At 39.8% G+C, this 18,170-nt stretch overlaps 4 protein-coding genes across 4 annotated transcripts in view; 2 read left to right on the top strand and 2 right to left on the bottom strand.

Moving 5' to 3' along the window:
- The window catches only part of LOC124154758 (Golgi reassembly-stacking protein 1-like), a 112,140-nt gene that overhangs the window by 80,069 nt on the left and 13,901 nt on the right, over positions 1-18,170 (top strand). Inside the window, exon 5 of the transcript XR_006864011.1 lies at positions 9,595-10,065. The gene's annotated coding sequence lies outside the window, so the exon portion shown is untranslated. The remainder of the gene's footprint in view (positions 1-9,594; positions 10,066-18,170) is intronic.
- LOC124154757 lies at positions 942-2,797 on the bottom strand. Its single transcript, XM_046528658.1, has 5 exons — positions 1,997-2,797; positions 1,858-1,900; positions 1,720-1,776; positions 1,392-1,517; positions 942-1,258 (listed from the first exon to the last, which is right to left on the bottom strand). Exons 1-5 carry the CDS (start codon positions 2,096-2,098, stop codon positions 1,023-1,025), a joined length of 564 nt encoding a protein of 187 aa, XP_046384614.1. The 5' UTR covers positions 2,099-2,797; the 3' UTR covers positions 942-1,022.
- On the top strand, positions 3,049-4,636 carry LOC124154756 (putative nuclease HARBI1). Its single transcript, XM_046528657.1, has 3 exons — positions 3,049-3,922; positions 4,006-4,209; positions 4,339-4,636. Exons 1-3 carry the CDS (start codon positions 3,261-3,263, stop codon positions 4,619-4,621), a joined length of 1,149 nt encoding a protein of 382 aa, XP_046384613.1. The 5' UTR covers positions 3,049-3,260; the 3' UTR covers positions 4,622-4,636.
- Positions 4,684-7,787, bottom strand: LOC124153310 (WAS/WASL-interacting protein family member 3-like). Its single transcript, XM_046526406.1, has 4 exons — positions 7,630-7,787; positions 6,174-6,431; positions 4,860-5,322; positions 4,684-4,755 (listed from the first exon to the last, which is right to left on the bottom strand). Exons 1-4 carry the CDS (start codon positions 7,716-7,718, stop codon positions 4,684-4,686), a joined length of 882 nt encoding a protein of 293 aa, XP_046382362.1. The 5' UTR covers positions 7,719-7,787.

Below are 18,170 nucleotides of genomic sequence, written 5' to 3'. Positions count from 1 at the left end.
CATGTACATCTAATGCTGCCACCAGGCAATAGTCTACCTGCAGCAATGTGTAATTATAATAATTAATGGCACGCATATTCCTCAAGATAATTCAGCCAAATATTTAAGGATGCACATAGACTCAAATGTTTCATGGGATACCCATATTTGTTTTTGGTCAACAAATTTAGCTTCATCTGCTTCCTCATTAGATCCATCCGCTAAACGGAGTCAACTGACATTCTCTATAACATTTACTAAGGCTTGTTCCACTCCCATGCATCATATAGTACATATAATCTTTTGGTGAACTTCCTCTGTCTTGAAATTGTTCAATATTCAAAAGAAGGTTGTTTGAATTATACCTCATGCCAATAACAACAGCCCATGCAGACATTACCATTCAAGAAGTTAAAAATTTTACCCTTTCTTGAGTGAGCATAATTTAAACATTCTTTACACAAAAAAACATGAACGAATATTACTTCAACTCAGATGTTCACCAGTACTCCAACTGAAAACAAAATGATCTGCACCAACCATTTGTATGAACTAGGAAATCACCTATAGGGCCTCAACGTATGGGGCTGCAACTTTACTATAAAATTCCCTTTAAAATAAAGATTTCCCAACTGATAAGGCTTTCATGGATAAAGTGAAGGTATTTCTCCTCTCAAAATAGGATTACTATGAAAACTTGTAAATTCTTAAGTCTTTTTGTATTCATCCAAACATTGCCCCTAAGTGTACCATGTACTTCTACCTCTACATGCATCTAAATCAATGACTTCAATGACTAATGGTAGTGCATTTCTTTAGCACCTCTACTAAAATGCTGATGGCAGAATTGACCATTCCCATTTTTACCCATCGTAAACATAATGATATTGCTGGTGATGCTTTTACTATTTTCTAAAAACCATACATCTGAATCAATGCACTCATTGCTTTCTGATCCTTTGGCAATTAAATATTGATATTTATTATTATTATTTAAAATATTTCAAACAAATCTGATGCCATAGATGTAACATAGGTTCAAATTACTTTTTTATTAAATAATTTTGTAGGCATTCTGAAATCTTTTCAAAAGCATCAGCTTGCTTCTCAGCTGCAGCTGCTTTTCTACTTTCAGTTTGTTGGAGGTCATTTAAAGATTTTAAAATTTGATTAAGAACGTTTAACATTTTTCCTTCAATCTCTTTTTTAAATTTCAATTTCTCTTCCTCTATCTGAGAAAGCCTTTCCGTCGTTCTTTCATAAGGAGAAATGTTCTTGCCTGTTAATCAGGAAGGAAAGATTCAACAAATGAAATTAAAGTAATTAATATAAGCATTAATGTGGTAGTTATCAATTCACCATGGTTCACCAGGTACTTCAATTATACCTATGAAACACTCTTAGTTTTATACCTTTGAGTTTTCTCTTCTCTTTCACAAAATTCCTATTAATTGGGGAAGAATGAGGAGATATCTGTCTTGACAAAAATGGAGAGGGTGGAGGCACTATCTCTTCCAAGGGCGAGGAGGGTTCTCTTACTGTGTAATACAATCATTTTAATTTCCATCAATTGGCATTGATCACACCAGAGCATATCTCTTAGCACAAGTTATTTATTTAAAACTCTTTTATCATTCCTTAAGTGTGCATTGCACCTTTTCTCACTGCTTGTTTATAAGAAAACCAAGAATCATATTGTATGTATTTGAGTTTGGAAAATTGTCATTTTCCAGTACACACCTGCATTGGTATTATCTTCAAAGCTACTACTACATCCAAAGTCCATGAGCACTTGCCCTACCAGTAATAAAATATATTAATGAGGCCCTATATCCAAATATGCTACAAACTATGAATAGGTGACAGCTTTTTACAAACCTATGGCTGACAGGACCTCCTCATTATCAACTGAAATCTCCTCCTTTTAAAATGGAAATTCCGTAATGTTAACAAATACTAAGGAATCAAAATAATCATACATACTTAGCTCAAATATACTGAAGTTTATCAAAAATACCTCCACAAGCGATTCCTTACAACCTGGATCTCGGTAGGTACAAACTTTTCCAACAGTTTCTAAAAGTCTTTCCTCCAATGGGCTTAAATTTTCCTTTGACATGCCTCCCCCACCTGTCTCTTTATGATATTTCTGGAGACGCAACGCTTTTGCTTTAACTGAGCTTCTCCAGTCTGCCCATGTCTGTCTCAAAATCAATGTTGCAAGCACTTTTAGCTAACCATTGATACATGAATTATAACGCGCAAAACTATTCTGAATTCAAAAGCAGTTAACAGACTTGATGAGAACGTTAGAACAAGGAGCATGAATTACGAAGAGAGGAACCGAATAAATAAACACCTTTTTCCAAAGACATCCAATTAATTTCATCTAAATGATTACAGTTCAAGTTATTTCACTTCAACGGCATTACTTACTTCTGGACTGAAGTTTTTCAATAATGTTTACATTTTCCAAGATTTAGTTCAGTCATAATCAGCAAAACATTACCTTCTTCCACTTCTCCTCGTCCTTCGCTGAACCCTGGCCTGCTGCATTTAATTGCTGTGCGATAGTTTCCCAGCATTTCTGTTTAGATTTGCTTGTTACCTTAGGGCCAAGCTTTCCGGTTAAAATAGTTTTATGCCTCGTATAAAGTTCAAGCATTAGCTCCTGCTGCTTCTCGAAGACTTTGCTCATTCTTTTCTTACCTACACTCTCCATTATATTTTTATTACAATGTATGATTACAAAAATCCGCTCCTAAGCTGCACTAGTCGCTCCAAAGGAAAAATAAACACTGTAAGAATCCATAGTAACCATCAGTAACGGTGGGTTGGGGTACGATTGCGTTAGAGCAGTCATTTGTTTTAGTTTGGTACAAAGCCACAGACGTCGCTGCAGCACCAGCGGGAATAACGAAACGAAGATTATGCCTCGTTCACATTACGATCGTCCGAGCCGTCGTCGGAACTATCGTGCATTCACACAACGATGGTCGAACCTGTGCTGCCCTCCAGTGTTGAAACCTTGAAACCAAAGGAAACAAGTGACTCGCGGTAAACAAAGCGGTTGATTTAAGTAAGTTTCCGATATCACTATGTATTTAAGAAATTATTACATATATTTCATAGTGTATTTTAGGCATCATTTTAAATTTCAACGCGTATTTAAGGTATTACATGCGCGAAAGCGTATTTCATAAGGAGGGGGAAGTACATGTATCTCTGAAAAAATATGTTATTCTGATCTTGTAGGTTGCCGTGGTTGAGACCAAAGAAATATGGACGCCCTTATTCTTCAGTTGATGGCCGGATACCGAAGGTACATCGATATCCGTAACAGACGGCTTCACCTCCTTGCGAGGATGATCGATATAGATGAGGCGCTGGTAATGCGAATGCGGCGGAGGGCTGCGAGAAGGGCGTGGAGGTTTGTGCGCGCCCAAGGTTTTTGGGAGAGAGATGTGCCTGCCTGGCCAGAGGATGTTTTTCAGAAAACTTTTCGGCTATGCAGGGAAAATTTCAGTATAATATGCAGAGACTTGGGGGAAACTTTGGCCAGGCAGGACACACAGATGAGGGAGGCTATCCCGGTGAGGAAGAAGGTGGCCATAGCCCTCTACTTCCTCAAGTCGGGGTCGGATTATGGGGTGGTGGGCATGACTTTCGGCGTGGGACGGTCTACGGTGTCGGCGATCGTAGAAGAATTTTGTGCCGCCGTCCGCCTGGAGTACCACCCCAGAATTCGGTTCCCGGCGACGGAGGAGGATATGAGGGCCACTGCAAACCAATTTCAATATAGATGGGACTTCCCAGGAGTCATCGGGGCCGTGGATGGGTGCCATATCCCCATTAAGACCCCCTCCCACGAGGGGGGGGACTACTATAATTATAAGGGATGGCACTCCATCATTTTGCTGGCTGTCGTCGATAGTGCATACAGGTATTGTAAATATCTTAACGCTTTTGGAAAAAACAATCGATTTCTTTGCTCAGCACTGTTGTAACCTGTAATTTTTTCCTCAGATTTACCTACGTCAGCGTTGGATACCCGGGGAGGGTGAATGATGCTGGAGTCCTGCGTGCCAGTGCACTATGGAGAAAGTTAACCTCAGGGGAAATACCCAATCATTACCATTTGGTTGGTGATGGGGCCTTTCCCCTGGGGCAACATATGTTGAAGCCCTTTCAGCAGCCTCGGCGACCATGTGAAGAACTTTTTAACTATAGGTAAGTAACAATTTCCAAATGGAAAATATAAGTAATGTCCCATTCTTTGCTATAACTTCCAAATGCTATTAGTGAAAACAATATATCTGAGTGTAATCAATAATATCATTGCCCTTTCACCATCTTCAGGTTATCAAGAGCTCGCATGGTCGTCGAGAATGCATTCGGGCGGCTGAAGGGCAGATGGCGGGTCCTCCTGAAAGCTGCCGACGTGGAGGTTGGAAAGCTTGTATCAATAGTGAATACATGCTGCATACTCCACAATATTTGTGAGGCCAATAACGAACCTGTTTGGCCTGAATGGATAGAGGAGGCAAATGACCAGTTCCCTCAACCAGGGTTTGAAAATCATGGTGACGTTTACCTTGATGGGGTAGAGAAGCGGCTGCTGCTGGCAGAACAGTTGCAATAAATTTTTTTTCAAATATTTCTTATTCATGTTTTTTATTTATCATAAAAGATTTAAAAGTACCATCAGGCAATTTCACCAATAGGGTGGTGTGAGAATCCTGGGAAAGAAGGGAAAGGAGATTTTGGGGGGAGAGTCTGGAAGAAGGCTGAGAGGTAGAGGGCTGAGGATTGGTGAGCAGTGAGACAGGGGGGGAGGAAAGAGGCATGGAGACAGAGGGGGAGGAAAGAGGCATGGAGACAGAGGGGGAGGAAAGAGGCATGGAGACAGAGGGGGAGGAAAGAGGCATGGAGACAGAGGGGAAGGGAAGAGGCATGGAGACAGAGGGGGAGGAAAGAGGCATGGAGACAGAGGGGGAGGGAAGAGGCATGGAGACAGAGGGGGAGGAAAGAGGCATGGAGACAGAGGGGGAGGGAAGAGGCATGGAGACAGAGGGGCTTGAAGGGGGCAGTGATATAGGGGGGCTGGGGTAAGGGTGTGGAACAACGAAAGATCCTCTCCTCACAGCTTCCGCGGTTTGCTCAAGGCACACCAATGCCCTCTCCTCCCTTTCTTCCATCCTCGCCAAAGCTGCTCGGATATCCTCCCGGGTTGCCCACAGTGCCTCCGCTGGGTCTCTCCGCCGTCTCTTCCTCATTCCTCTGGCAGAGGTCCCTGAGGTCATCCTTGGACTCCCGGTGCCTTCCTCATTTGTTGCTACCTCCCTATCATGAAATAGATGATTATTAGCACTAACAAAAATGTTGACATGGTGATTACATAAATGAATTCGCAATAAAAAATTCTACAGACTTATTAAAACTGACATTTCCACTTTCTCAGTTATTATCAGGACCTTAGAGTCTGAGAAAGTGGAAACCTCTGTCCGTTTTATTCAGTGTCCGTGGTGTTTCACAAAGTACAATTGTGGTTCCTCAATATTAGCTATTTGTCATAAGTTAAATGGATGATTTACAAAGAGGGTCAATACACACATGATCCTAGATTCGATTGTCATTTGTGATTTGCAATGATACAGACTCTGGAATTTAATACCGCCACAAATGAAGATGTTTCCCTCAAAATACAAGCTTGTAACGTTTTAATTAATTTCTCTTAGTTTCACTTCACTTACAAATATTTTATTGATAATACAAACTCGGGAGCAAGGGAACACCCGTCCGCCATAACAATCACAATCCGACTTCCGACTTTTCACTTCCTCCCGCGCCGTCAACAATTACCTCACTCCACCTCTGCTGCTTATTATTGCTTGTATTACGTCACACCAAAATCCAAAACAAGCTACTCAAAATTAGGTGTTACGAGTTGAAAGATGAGTAATGGGACGACTTCTTTAAATTTGCGAATGAAACAAGTACACAAAGATCTGGTTTGAGGAATAAAACAATCCAGGGAATGAAATCCTTCGCAAGAGTGACAGATACTGCCCCACTAAATGATTGATGTTTGAATGCATCACGTTTTTTTCAAAACCATAAACAGGTAAACATTTATATCAGGGCAGTCACCGATGCATGAACTATGCAAAGGAAAAGTAACTACTGATACTCACGAAGACACCAGGGAATCCACCAATGCTTCGGGAGTCCCTGCTGGAGAGCTGGAATACAGCATATGCAGGGCCTCCCAATGCCTCCACTCCGGTGGAGAATCTCCAGACCTCAGGGACCTCTTCAGCTCCAAATACCTCTTCCTTAGATTATTTAATTTATCCCTCACTTGAGAGGCTGTCCTGGGGTACCCTCCTGCTGCCATCCTCTCAGCAAGGAGCTGCCACACCACCCCATGCTTTCTTTGGTGGTTCTTCACTCTAAGAGAGTGATAAAGATACCATCAAAACATCTTGTAAAGTGAAGAGTGTGATAATAATAACATTCATCTTTTTTTGGCGACCCCACCTCATGCATTAAATATTTGCAGTTACTGTCAGTAGTTATTCTTGAAATTAAATGTAGCCAAAATTTAACAAAATAGGCATAGAAATAAGCTTATAAAAATACAACTAAAATATACAGTGAACAAATTTAATTTTAATAAGGAAGAATAGCGGGGAAAACCGAATGAATCAGAGCGATTCATAACGTTAAAACCCAGCCACTTTGAACATTACTTACTCCGAATGTTCATTAAATTTGGCCTTCCAAATAACTACCATTAATCTTTAACTTCGGATCACTAGTGATAGCTATAACGATATTTAAAAGTAAACAAACCAAAAAGCACTGCGCCGACCAAAAAATGAATACGTAAGAAAAGAAGTTACAATAAGTGACTGTCGGTTATCTATTGCACACGTATCAAAGGATATTAAATAATAATAGCTCCTGCAACCGACACTATTTTGACTAGTTCAATTACGAGAAAATGTCTACAACTTGAAAATATCTATGGAAACATATATCTTAAAATAATCTATGGAAACAATGTTTCACAATGGAGGAGCATATCATAATATCACACACGATTTCCTACGCACAAATTATCCATAACTGCATAAACGTATGCATAAATTCATTCACACACTTAGCCAATGCCAAATTTAAACGAGAATAAATGGAAGAAATCTTAATTAAACTATCATCGTCATTTGCTTTCCAAAGGTAGTCGTTTCGGATTTAATTGATCAATTCCTGGAAAATATTAATGGCACATAAATGCTCTCTTCCTGAAAACAATATTCAAGCCAGCTTCTACACTTTAACAATAGCTTTACGGACCATATCAACACACACCGTCGAGCGGAAGCATGGCAATGTTCTTCAAAGGTCGGCCTTTTAAATTTCATACTTCGAAGATGATTTAATACATATTATGACCTTATTAACCTTTAAGTAACTCAATCTAACTTAATCACATTACCATAGCTGTGGGATCACAATATTCGGACAATCAATACTTTACGCCATGTGCATGGCCGAACACGCTGATTTCCTTTAAGTTCTACTCCAGATTAACTCATACAAGTACATACTGTATATAATTATTAAGAAAAAATATACTTCATTTACTTGTTTTGAATTTCTTCCTCAGAATATATATTAATCAGGGCAACTACTTCCTCTTCGCCCCAGATGCGTCCCTGCTGCGTCAATTCCATGATTCGAAATGGGAGCTTCACGAGCTTTTCGTCTCTCTGTTGTCGCTTCCGTTTCCGGTCTCCCAGCGCCTAACCATCGTAAAGTGGCAACGTTCGGAACTACGTCTACTATAGTCAGAACTTGCATTCACACGGCTAGTTTGGTCAACTATCGTCAGGACGACGGCTCGGACTATCGTAATGTGAATGAGGCATTACTCGCTGTACTGTTAACGAAAAAATTAAGGACTTGCTCCGCGATTCGTTGATGCCGAAATTCGCTATGAGGCTAACGAAGTTACCGATGATAACGAAAACGTCGATTTGTGTTCGGTGAGTAACGAAAATTTCAAGACTCGGGCCACTGGAAATCACGTCCTTTCGCAGACCAAGCGTTTCTGTGTGCCCTCAACAGAGTTTTTCTTCGGAACGCTCCGTGCATTGTATTTTGGAGAGAGGGAATTCAACAAAATTTTCAAAATTACGCTCAATTTTTTGTCTATTTTTTGCCATAGTCACGTGTTTATTTATTTTTTTATAATCTTTAACAAGTCACATGTTATAAGAATGATAAATCAATTCTAAAAGATATAATAAGGAGTATTTTCAATTAATTGCCATAAAATATGAAAATTACGTAATTAATCATAGGATGATGATGGATTCAAGAAAAAAAAGAAGGCGACTGCTTGACATTGCCACATAATTAGCAATTTTCCTAGCCACCTACGAGGACAGGCAGAAGGCAGTGACCTTTGGAATACCATCATTCACCCTCACATCTATTTCAAACAACCGAGGAAAAACAGAAGAAACTGGCTAGGCTGCACAAATAAAAAAAACTCAGGCAGTTAAATACAAGGATGAAGAAATTATGTTTAGAAATATAAAACTATTGTTCTTTCCTCCGAACACAATTAGTAAATTACAACCCTTACACCAGGGAATTAATTCTTAAGTAAAAAGGCATTAACGAAAACAGCTAGTGATTTATTTACAGTGAAAATGACATTAAAAAGTGCTCGTGGAATTGAAAACATTATTTCGAGAGAGTTAGAAAAAAATTTTAAGCACACCCATTAACTAATTTATTTTCTAAAAAGGCCTCTTCAACAATTTAGTTATACCTTTGTGTAATCATTAAATTGTAAATATATGTTCACTTATGCATACCTATATGTTTAAATATATTAATATAATGGTTTAATAGACAGTAGCACCTTTCATTTCCCAAGGATATGAAAAATTGGTGCCTACCACTAAAACCTCTCTATAGTGAACCTCCATACATCAAATTGCCAAAATTTTGGTCCCGTCCATTACGATGTAAAGAGGTTTTACTATACAAATTTAATCAGTTACACAGCCTGAATAAATTGATTTCACCCTCGGCCATTGGGATGGCTTTTGGGGTAATATTTTGATGTTGTAATCGAGATTGTTGATGCTTTCCAGGTGATTATAATATTTCAGGGCATCAGAACTCTTTCAAGGGCGCTGGAAAAATTATAGGCTTGACAATAATAAGAAATCTCTTCTTTTACTATTCTAAAAGCCGTTTTACACGGTACATGGAATTGTGCAATCTGACATACGTCCGAAGGCGCAATCAAAATTGTGTCGTGTAAAGCAGTGAATTGCTAGAACACATGCGAGAATGCGTGGATGCGAGATGGCAGAATAGCCCCTGTTCTAATTTCGTTCATGCATTCGTGCAATTCCACGCCATTTTAGAAATTAATGCACCTCTAACCGGTGCAATTCCATGCCCCGTGTAAAGCGGCCTTAAGAATTCATTATTTCTGTCATGTAGTTTCTGTTCGCTCAGCATGACATTTAAATTTTTACGCCGATGTTTCTCCTATCGTTACAAAACCATTGCTGCCTTCCACACTAGAACCATCGCAATACCTTGGGTCACAGCCTCTGGCATCGCAGCCAGCTTCCCAGGCCCTGTCCCTGGAACAAGGCTTTCGACAGCTTCTCCCGGCCACCGCGCCCGGAATGCTGCCCACACCTGCAGACCAGGAGGTTCTAGGGCTGCTTACGCTCCTGGCAAACAACAAGGACTCCCCGAAGCTCACCAGCACCATCTCTTACTCACATTGGGGTCAGAACGGCCGAATCTTTCGACCACTAAGAGGAATATTGGGTACAACCGTACTAGGATCCTTGCCATCGCCGCCACCCATGGGTGGGAAACAGCATCACGGATATCAACCCCAAACGAGATCCTGCGGCGCCTGCACACTCTCATGTGGGTGCAGACGGGGGAGAGGCCCTTTGCATGTGGCGCGTGCCACAAGCGCTTCTCGCAGAAGAGCACGCTCAACCACCACGCAAAGATGCACTGAACGCTGTTCGTTGGGTGAGAGAAGAATAATAATAATAATAATAAGTATTTGCCTTTATTCGGACGAGATTGAGACTACAAAGTCCCCTCTTCCGCCTTACCCCTCGATAGCGTCAATGCAAACATATAAAAAATGGTATATAAACCTTAACAGTACAAAAGATACACAATAGACACTATTTGTGAAATGTCAAAAAAAGATAAAAAAGTATGTGTGAAATTTTTGTGTTAAAAAGATTTCTGTGTGTGGGAGAAAACATGAGGATAAGGGTGTACAGTAGACTCTCGTTATTACGAAGTTCACGGGACCGAAAAACCGGAGGTTCGTAATAACGTTTTTTTTACGGAATCGTCGAAAAAAAACAGTATATAATAAACGAGTTTATATTACGTGAAAATATATATAAATAGGAAAATACGTTTCAGTTTCTCGATAGAAGAATGCAGTATGATGCAATCTGTGGGTTGATATCTTCCCGAACGCAGTCAGTCCGATATACGAACTAGATGCGTCCCTAAACCTTGTTCCTAAGTTGATAAACCTACAGTCCGGCCGCCGAGAGTGGTCCGATGATAGGAAGAATGGTCTAGGTGTTTGGGTGGATCAGGCTTATTTCAATGCTCCTTATGAATTTGACGTTGTATGACTAGGCAAGGGTGTATTAGGTGCGTTTGGGGGACAGCGATTGGCTGTAAACCGTGCTGGCCCAGGGTTATCTGCCCCTTTTATTGTGCCGTCATCGGACAAATCTCGCCGGCCGGACTGTATGCAAGGAATCGAGAAGTGCTGTTATCCTTCCGAATGCAACACTGCATTACACGTATGTGCTAAATCCCGAAATTTGACAATTTTGAATGCTCGTACCTCTGAAAATTCGTAAATAGAATGTGCGTAAGAAGACTATACGTCCAATTTACGAGCGGTTAAGAGGGTCACAATGACTCCACAGGAATGAAGCTTACTATATAATGTAGAGTATAAACTGAATAAAGAATCATAACTGACGCTCTTGAGCACAGAACACGAGAAGAAATTAAACGCAGCGCGATTATAAAAACTTATCGTAGTGAATTTCCACCAAAATACCGTTGCTTATGTGTGGAACTTCGTAATAAAGTTCATTTTGTAATCGCTGGGACCGGGATTGAGGTTCGTAATTTCGTAAAAACGAAAATTTCGTAATAACGTTTCTTTTACTATAGCTTGTATAGGCCTTTTCGTCGGGACCAACGAGTTGCTTCGTAATAACGAGAACTTCGTAATAACGTTGTTCGTATTAACGAGAGTCTACTGTAATATCCTTCAGCGAAACAACCCAGGGCAGGAAAACGCCCACACCAGAAGGGGGGCGTAAAAAACCTACGAAAACCTACTGACAAGGAGAAGTCGCCAAAGTGATGTTCAGGATCTGGATGTGGATGTTATTTTCTAAAACTATATAGGTAAGGTAGAAAAATTGTCGTTTTTTACGTTCCTGAAGCACCAGTATTTTCCAGCTTAAACGTTTTTTATTCAAAATTTCATTTCCACCAGGCATTCCCTCCATTAGATTTCTAACCGCCCACCCACTGTCTTTCCAACGAATCTCGATGTTTACAACAAAATGTCCTTCCACTCACCATACGTCCCTTATGACCTGCCTTCAAGCGTCCTTCAAAGACTTCCGTCCCAACAACCCTGCGTCCACAACTGACCCTCGATAATCCCTGAATGAGGCGCCGAGGCCCAATTGTGTGAAAACGGGTGCGAAAGGTAAACAAAGAAGGCCTCGAGAACGGCTTGGGTAGGTTGCTGGAAAGAAGGATCATTGTGCTGGATGGATGGAAGAGAAAACTAGCTAGGGTCAGTAACTGAATGTGAGGATAGGCGATGGTGTTTATTTGTTGATAAGAAAGACTTGAGATTACGAATATACGAAGAGGCTATGGGAGCAATGGCTAGGGCGAGGATGATTAAATTCCCCGGAAATTCACGCGTAAGTATTTATATACGTCCTCTTATTCGCGTGGTAAGGCACAATTCGGAGTTTTGTTTAAAATCCATAAATTGATATTAAACTTAAAAAATCGCAAAGTAACTAATTAAAACGAATTGGGGTAAAATGTAACAGTGATTTCAAAAATTGGAAGAGAGAAAAAATATTGCCGGCGATGGGTCTCGAACCCAGGACACCAAATACAGCTTACAGGACCAATGCCCTACACCGCACCGCCACGGCCGTAGTTGAGTGGGAGTGCTTACTCAAGGGACCTGATGCTGCGCGAAATATTTACATGCGCATATCTCTCGAACCCGGGCCTATGTGGGAGAAAGCCGTGACACTTTTTCTACCTTACCTATATAGTTTTAGAAAATAACATCCGCATCCAGATCCTGAACATCACTTTGGCGACTTCTCCTTGTGAGTGAAAGCTAATGTCATGTTACATGTAAAATACAACATAGTTAATGAGGTACAAAAAGGATAGAGGTGTCGTTCCATGTCAAATCACCCAGAAATTTTCAAAATGACACCCACCGACTTGGATTGTAATGAAATTTTTGTCACTAGCTGCTATCACCTATTTAATGACTCGTGCAAAATAGTTCCTCTCTCACTCTCATAGTTTGCAAGATATGAGGAGTTGAAGTTTGAGATGTTTGCTCAGAAGTGGCGAGTGGCTAGTGGGAGTCAAATTCCAGAGTGCAGGGCACAGGGTAAAAATTCATAACTCAGAATCCACTTAATGTGTTTGAATGAAATTTTGACCCCTTGTCTATCCAAGTACATTGCTTCCATAGTAATGTCTTTTATTCCCCTTGCGTTGTTATGTTAGCCAAAATGATGTCAACAGTTGTTAATTAACCGATTTCTTAAGCTCAAAAACATTACTTCATATTTTCAGAATTATCACCAAAAGGCAGAGCAGTTAACTCATCCAATTTTTTTTTAATTGAAGGTTAATATGTGCTCCAATAAACTGTGAAATAAAAATGGTGGTGTTTTGACTGCCACCATGAGTATTTCAGGTTTTACTTTTTTTCTGCCCCCTTGAGAGGGATTTTGGACACGTACTGTAAGATAATAAGTATAAGTGTATCCATACCTTCATGAGGATATATTTGAAATATTGGTCAGTAAATCTAAGACCAAACATGTAGTCTAGTGAATGTGGCTCTTGTTCATACAATTGTTTTTAATAACAATACTTGGCTTGTGGCAGCTGAGGGGAAAAGAGTCCAAATGGCTCAGAAATGTGAAATGATGCTTTTTTCCTGGAATTTACCCATTTTTCAAGTGTTTAGTTTATGGAAAAATTGGTATCAACATACATAAGACTCTTACTGTGCATTAGAGGATAAATGGAAATACTAATTTAATTAAAATTATTTAAATAATACACTTCAGTGTGTTTAAGGCATCTCCTGAACATCTCTGGAGGTTCTGACGGGCAACTAAACGCTTAACAGTACCACCAATTCCATCACATGGGGATTTTCGATGGCTTGTAGCAAAGAATGTCCATGATGCCATTAAGGAGAAATCCTGGTAATGCGTGCAAATATGTATTGAGAAATTTTTTGCAGTTCTTGTACCGTCCTGCACAACCATCACTAAAGTAACTCAATTTTTTGACTAAAGTAATTTTTTCCTTAGCAAAGCACAATATTATTCTTTGGGTTTCATAAACAAAAGCTACATCATGCTCCAAATCATCTGACAAGATGCATAAACTGGAAATAATAAGCTGTTTAGTAAGGTGATCTTGAGTATAAATCACAACAGGGTGTACCGTACAACTATCACTTGTCCAGTGATACCCTTGTGCCTCATCCTGGATAACATATGAGTAGGTCTCACTGAAAAAGAACAAGAGGACAGTAGAGAACAGCTGCTACATGGGGTCCAAGATTTTCTTTCATTTGCTTAAGGTAGTTTGCCTGTACCTTCGTAATAAATGAATGGGGCACCAGTTTTTCCACTCTTTCAATTAAAGTTAATCGGTACTCATCAAATGTCGCAGTGAAGTTCACCAGTTGATATCTGTCCCTGGAAACCCACTGACTGTATGAAATTTCATCTCTGGGGTCACATTGTTCAAACTTTTTCAGCAGTAAGCTTTTCAATTTTTCACGTGAAGGACTCTTAGAGCAATGTCGCAGTATACAGTCCCTATTATTTCTAGAGCGCACAAAATAACCTATTAGGTCCTGGCTTGTTTCCTCTATATTACAGGCATTAAGCAGTAGGTTGACATTTTAATGAATTGTGCAAACACACACTGAATGCGTTCCAGGAGATCCTGCTACCACAAACCATTTTGGACCTAGGTTGCAGAATTTAGAAAAGCCAATTTTAATTCTGGGGAAGTCCAATTTAAAAGTGGAATACAATTCCTTCAAGTTAGCAAGTAATAATCTCTTCTGATCATGCACATTTTTGGAGATACTAATGGAATATTTCTTTCCAGGCATCATTCTGGAGTACTCATCACTTTCATAGAAAGTCCTAACTAATTGTAATGTTTTATTTTTGCCTTCCCTTTTCTCAATTCAGGTGCAGCTAATTTTCCATTGTCTCTGAAAAGTTCTCTTGCTTGGCAGGCAGTGTACTCACTCACATGAAACTCTTCCATTACTTTCTTCCTGCTCCATGAAGTTGGTACCAATGATAACAGATGTACCTTTCCTTGATGAGTGCTTGATGTGTCAACTTTTTGTTTGATTAAGTCTATGAGCACATCCATATCATGAACTTTCTGAAGTAGTCCTTTTGGGAGTTTTGGGTCATCCTTTTCTGGAGATAATTCTTTATCAAGAACTCTTTTAACTTTCCTTTTAAAATTACTGCATGCTGACTCTACTTTCCTTTTAGCGTAGGTTGACCTTCTGTGAGATGATATGCCATGAAATTTTAAAGGTGACTCCTCTATATCTTGCAGCGTTCTGTTAAGTAGCTCAGTTGATTTTTCTTGGGATACTGTTGTTTGAAAATTCAAAATACTATCATTGCTGTCTTTATCTACTGCTTCAACATCAGAAAGCTCATTTCCAAACCTGGAGTGTTTCTTTTCCTCCTCCCTACATGGCTGGCATATTTTCATTCCTGGCACTAATTTCCGAAGAGTTGGGATTTTACAGGCCTTTCCTGCAAATTCAAGACTTGCATTTCTCTGTGATTTTGATATTTTCTTCTTGTGGCTCTTAAAAGGATCAAGACAATATATTTGGTAGGTTTAATACTTTTTCAAATAGTATATTCTGTGATGTTTGCAGACATTGGATAGGACTTCCCCGGGTACACCACTTCTGAGAGATAACAGCTGTTTTTGAAGTATACTCATGATCTCAATTTTGTTCAGTTGCACCACTGGTGTTGCAATCAGATGCAGTTACTTTTCCAATGCTGCACAGTTCAACAATTTGCTCATTTTGAAGCATAGTGGAGACACTAACCTTTTTTAATGTCGAAGTTCACGATGAGCAGCTTTGCCTAACTCATAGCACACACAATTAATGTACTGGTAAATATACACTGATCGTACACACAGAATAAACTTGGACACCCATGGAGCATCTTCACACAAGAAGACTTGGCAGAAGACTAAAAGTGGTACCCTAGAATCTATTTTGATTTATCATGCCCTCACTGTGATAATTGAAACATTTTATTCTTCCTAATGTAGAGGTTGCACTTAATTCTCTTATTCCTTGGGGAGATGGAATAACACTGGAAAGTGAGGCTGAATAGGGGGGATTGTATTACCTTCTCAAGTTTGTCATGTTATACAATCATATGTGAGGCAGGGGAGAAGGGCACATAATGTCAGCATTATCTCTCCCAGTGAAATAGAAATTTAATACTCCAGTTGCCATCAAGGAATTTGGATATTGGGGACAACCTGCTGCATATCTTTAAGTAATACCATTTGTTCTGCCAGCTCTTCCATCACCAAGGGTCTGGAAGACCGTACTTCTTTTGTGAAAGTGAGGCTAACTTTGTACAACTCCAGTTCAGCGGGACTCATTTAATCACTTTTTCACAGATCTTAACAAACTTGTACATTGCATTTGCTTATGATGACCACTGGTTTTTTGGATTAGTGATTTCTAAACACGAGGAAGAAATGATGTGAAAGTGAAATTTATGCACCTATATGGAAAATCCCCATGTGATGGAATTGGTGGTACTGTTAAGCGTTTAGTTGCCCGTCAGAACCTCCAGAGATGTTCAGGAGATGCCTTAAACACACTGAAGTGTATTATTTAAATAATTTTAATTAAATTAGTATTTCCATTTATCCTCTAATGCACAGTAAGAGTCTTATGTATGTTGATACCAATTTTTCCATAAACTAAACACTTGAAAAATGGGTAAATTCCAGGAAAAAAGCATCATTTCACATTTCTGAGCCATTTGGACTCTTTTCCCCTCAGCTGCCACAAGCCAAGTATTGTTATTAAAAACAATTGTATGAACAAGAGCCACATTCACTAGACTACATGTTTGGTCTTAGATTTACTGACCAATATTTCAAATATATCCTCATGAAGGTATGGATACACTTATACTTATTATCTTACAGTACGTGTCCAAAATCCCTCTCACGGGGGCAGAAAAAAAAGTAAAACCTGAAATACTCATGGTGGCAGTCAAAACACCACCATTTTTATTTCACAGTTTATTGGAGCACATATTAACCTTCAATTAAAAAAAAATTGGATGAGTTAACTGCTCTGCCTTTTGGTGATAATTCTGAAAATATGAAGTAATGTTTTTGAGCTTAAGAAATCGGTTAATTAACAACTGTTGACATCATTTTGGCTAACATAACAACGCAAGGGGAATAAAAGACATTACTATGGAAGCAATGTACTTGGATAGACAAGGGGTCAAAATTTCATTCAAACACATTAAGTGGATTCTGAGTTATGAATTTTTACCCTGTGCCCTGCACTCTGGAATTTGACTCCCACTAGCCACTCGCCACTTCTGAGCAAACATCTCAAACTTCAACTCCTCATATCTTGCAAACTATGAGAGTGAGAGAGGAACTATTTTGCATGAGTCATTAAATAGGTGATAGCAGCTAGTGACAAAAATTTCATTGAAATCCGAGTCGGTGGGTGCCATGCCTGGGTGAACTGACATGGAATGACCCATAGAGGTGTCGTTCCGTCCCCCTTCTTTGTCCGAGATGATCTCCGTTGACCCAAGTTTCATTATGATTGAGGGACTATCGGTATTGCTGCTGACAACATGCTCTGGTAAAGAAGTTAGCGCCTCTCTTTTACAGGCTCATCCTTACCAAACTACGAGCTTCTCGTCTTCATGTTCACGATTTTTAGTCACAACTCTTACAATCTCAAATGTGGATCCTTTAATTACAGAGTAAATTTCTAACGATTCATGCAATCATGATGGATTCCACTCCGAAAAAAAACTAGAGATTACAAGGTAAACATACGTATTATAAACACCCTGAAGTTTAGCCCAATGAGAAAAGGCATCACACAACCGTTCGTCATATGTGTAGCAATGTTTCATAGTATTTCCTTTTGAATTTGTAACAAAAAAAAAAAGGTTTAATTGCCTAAGGTACACTATCACAATTTCAATTTCTATCACAAAAGCACACGCGGCCAGGCCTCGACCACGCTCTCCAGCTCAGCACGACCCACTGCCCGCGGCTCCTCGTGACAGACTGCCTACACGTCGCTGACCAGCTCCCTCTCCTCCTCCGGGTCTTGCATTGCGTTGTGCGCCAGCCCCGAATCAAGTGGGGCCATGAAAGGCGCACTTTACCCGTTACATCCCTTCTGAAAAAAAACCAATACTTTAGCGAAACGGGTCGGAGGTCTTCGATGTACACGGTACATTCCTTCTTTTCACGTAGAGATTCGAGCCGGTAAATTGTTGGGGACACTTTCCTCGTGACACAGTACGGACCTTCGAATTTAGGCTCGAGTTTCTCGGCGTGGTACTCAGAGGGATCTGATAAGACGTGGTTAAGTTTCCATATGAGGAATACCTAAATTTAAATGAAAAGTGAAAATTCTCAAGCGTGCAAAAATGTGACTGCTAGGTACGAATGTCAGGAAAAGCCAGTGTGACCTCATTCAGGTTCCCACTGTTGCC

This window comes from Ischnura elegans, chromosome 2 (assembly GCF_921293095.1).
Source record: "Ischnura elegans chromosome 2, ioIscEleg1.1, whole genome shotgun sequence".
Classification (NCBI taxonomy): domain Eukaryota; kingdom Metazoa; phylum Arthropoda; class Insecta; order Odonata; family Coenagrionidae; genus Ischnura; species Ischnura elegans.
Note: the sequence above shows the minus strand (reverse complement) of the source record. Positions and strands in the feature narration are given on the sequence as shown.

Coding starts and splice junctions, on each gene's coding strand:
- LOC124154757 (XM_046528658.1), bottom strand. CDS start 2,098: ATGTCAAAGGAAAATTTAAGCCCATTGGAGGAAAGACTTTTAGAAACT. Junction 1,777..1,857: donor GGAGGTCCTGTCAGCCATAG/GTTTGTAAAAAG, acceptor TATTACTGGTAG/GGCAAGTGCTCATGGACTTT. Junction 1,518..1,719: donor TGAAGATAATACCAATGCAG/GTGTGTACTGGA, acceptor TGTATTACACAG/TAAGAGAACCCTCCTCGCCC.
- LOC124154756 (XM_046528657.1), top strand. CDS start 3,261: ATGGACGCCCTTATTCTTCAGTTGATGGCCGGATACCGAAGGTACATC. Junction 3,923..4,005: donor GTCGTCGATAGTGCATACAG/GTATTGTAAATA, acceptor TTTTTTCCTCAG/ATTTACCTACGTCAGCGTTG. Junction 4,210..4,338: donor GAAGAACTTTTTAACTATAG/GTAAGTAACAAT, acceptor CACCATCTTCAG/GTTATCAAGAGCTCGCATGG.
- LOC124153310 (XM_046526406.1), bottom strand. CDS start 7,718: ATGGAATTGACGCAGCAGGGACGCATCTGGGGCGAAGAGGAAGTAGTT. Junction 6,432..7,629: donor GAGGAAGAAATTCAAAACAA/GTAAATGAAGTA, acceptor TCACTCTCTTAG/AGTGAAGAACCACCAAAGAA. Junction 4,756..4,859: donor TGCCTCTTTCCTCCCCCTCT/GTCTCCATGCCT, acceptor GCCTTCTTCCAG/ACTCTCCCCCCAAAATCTCC.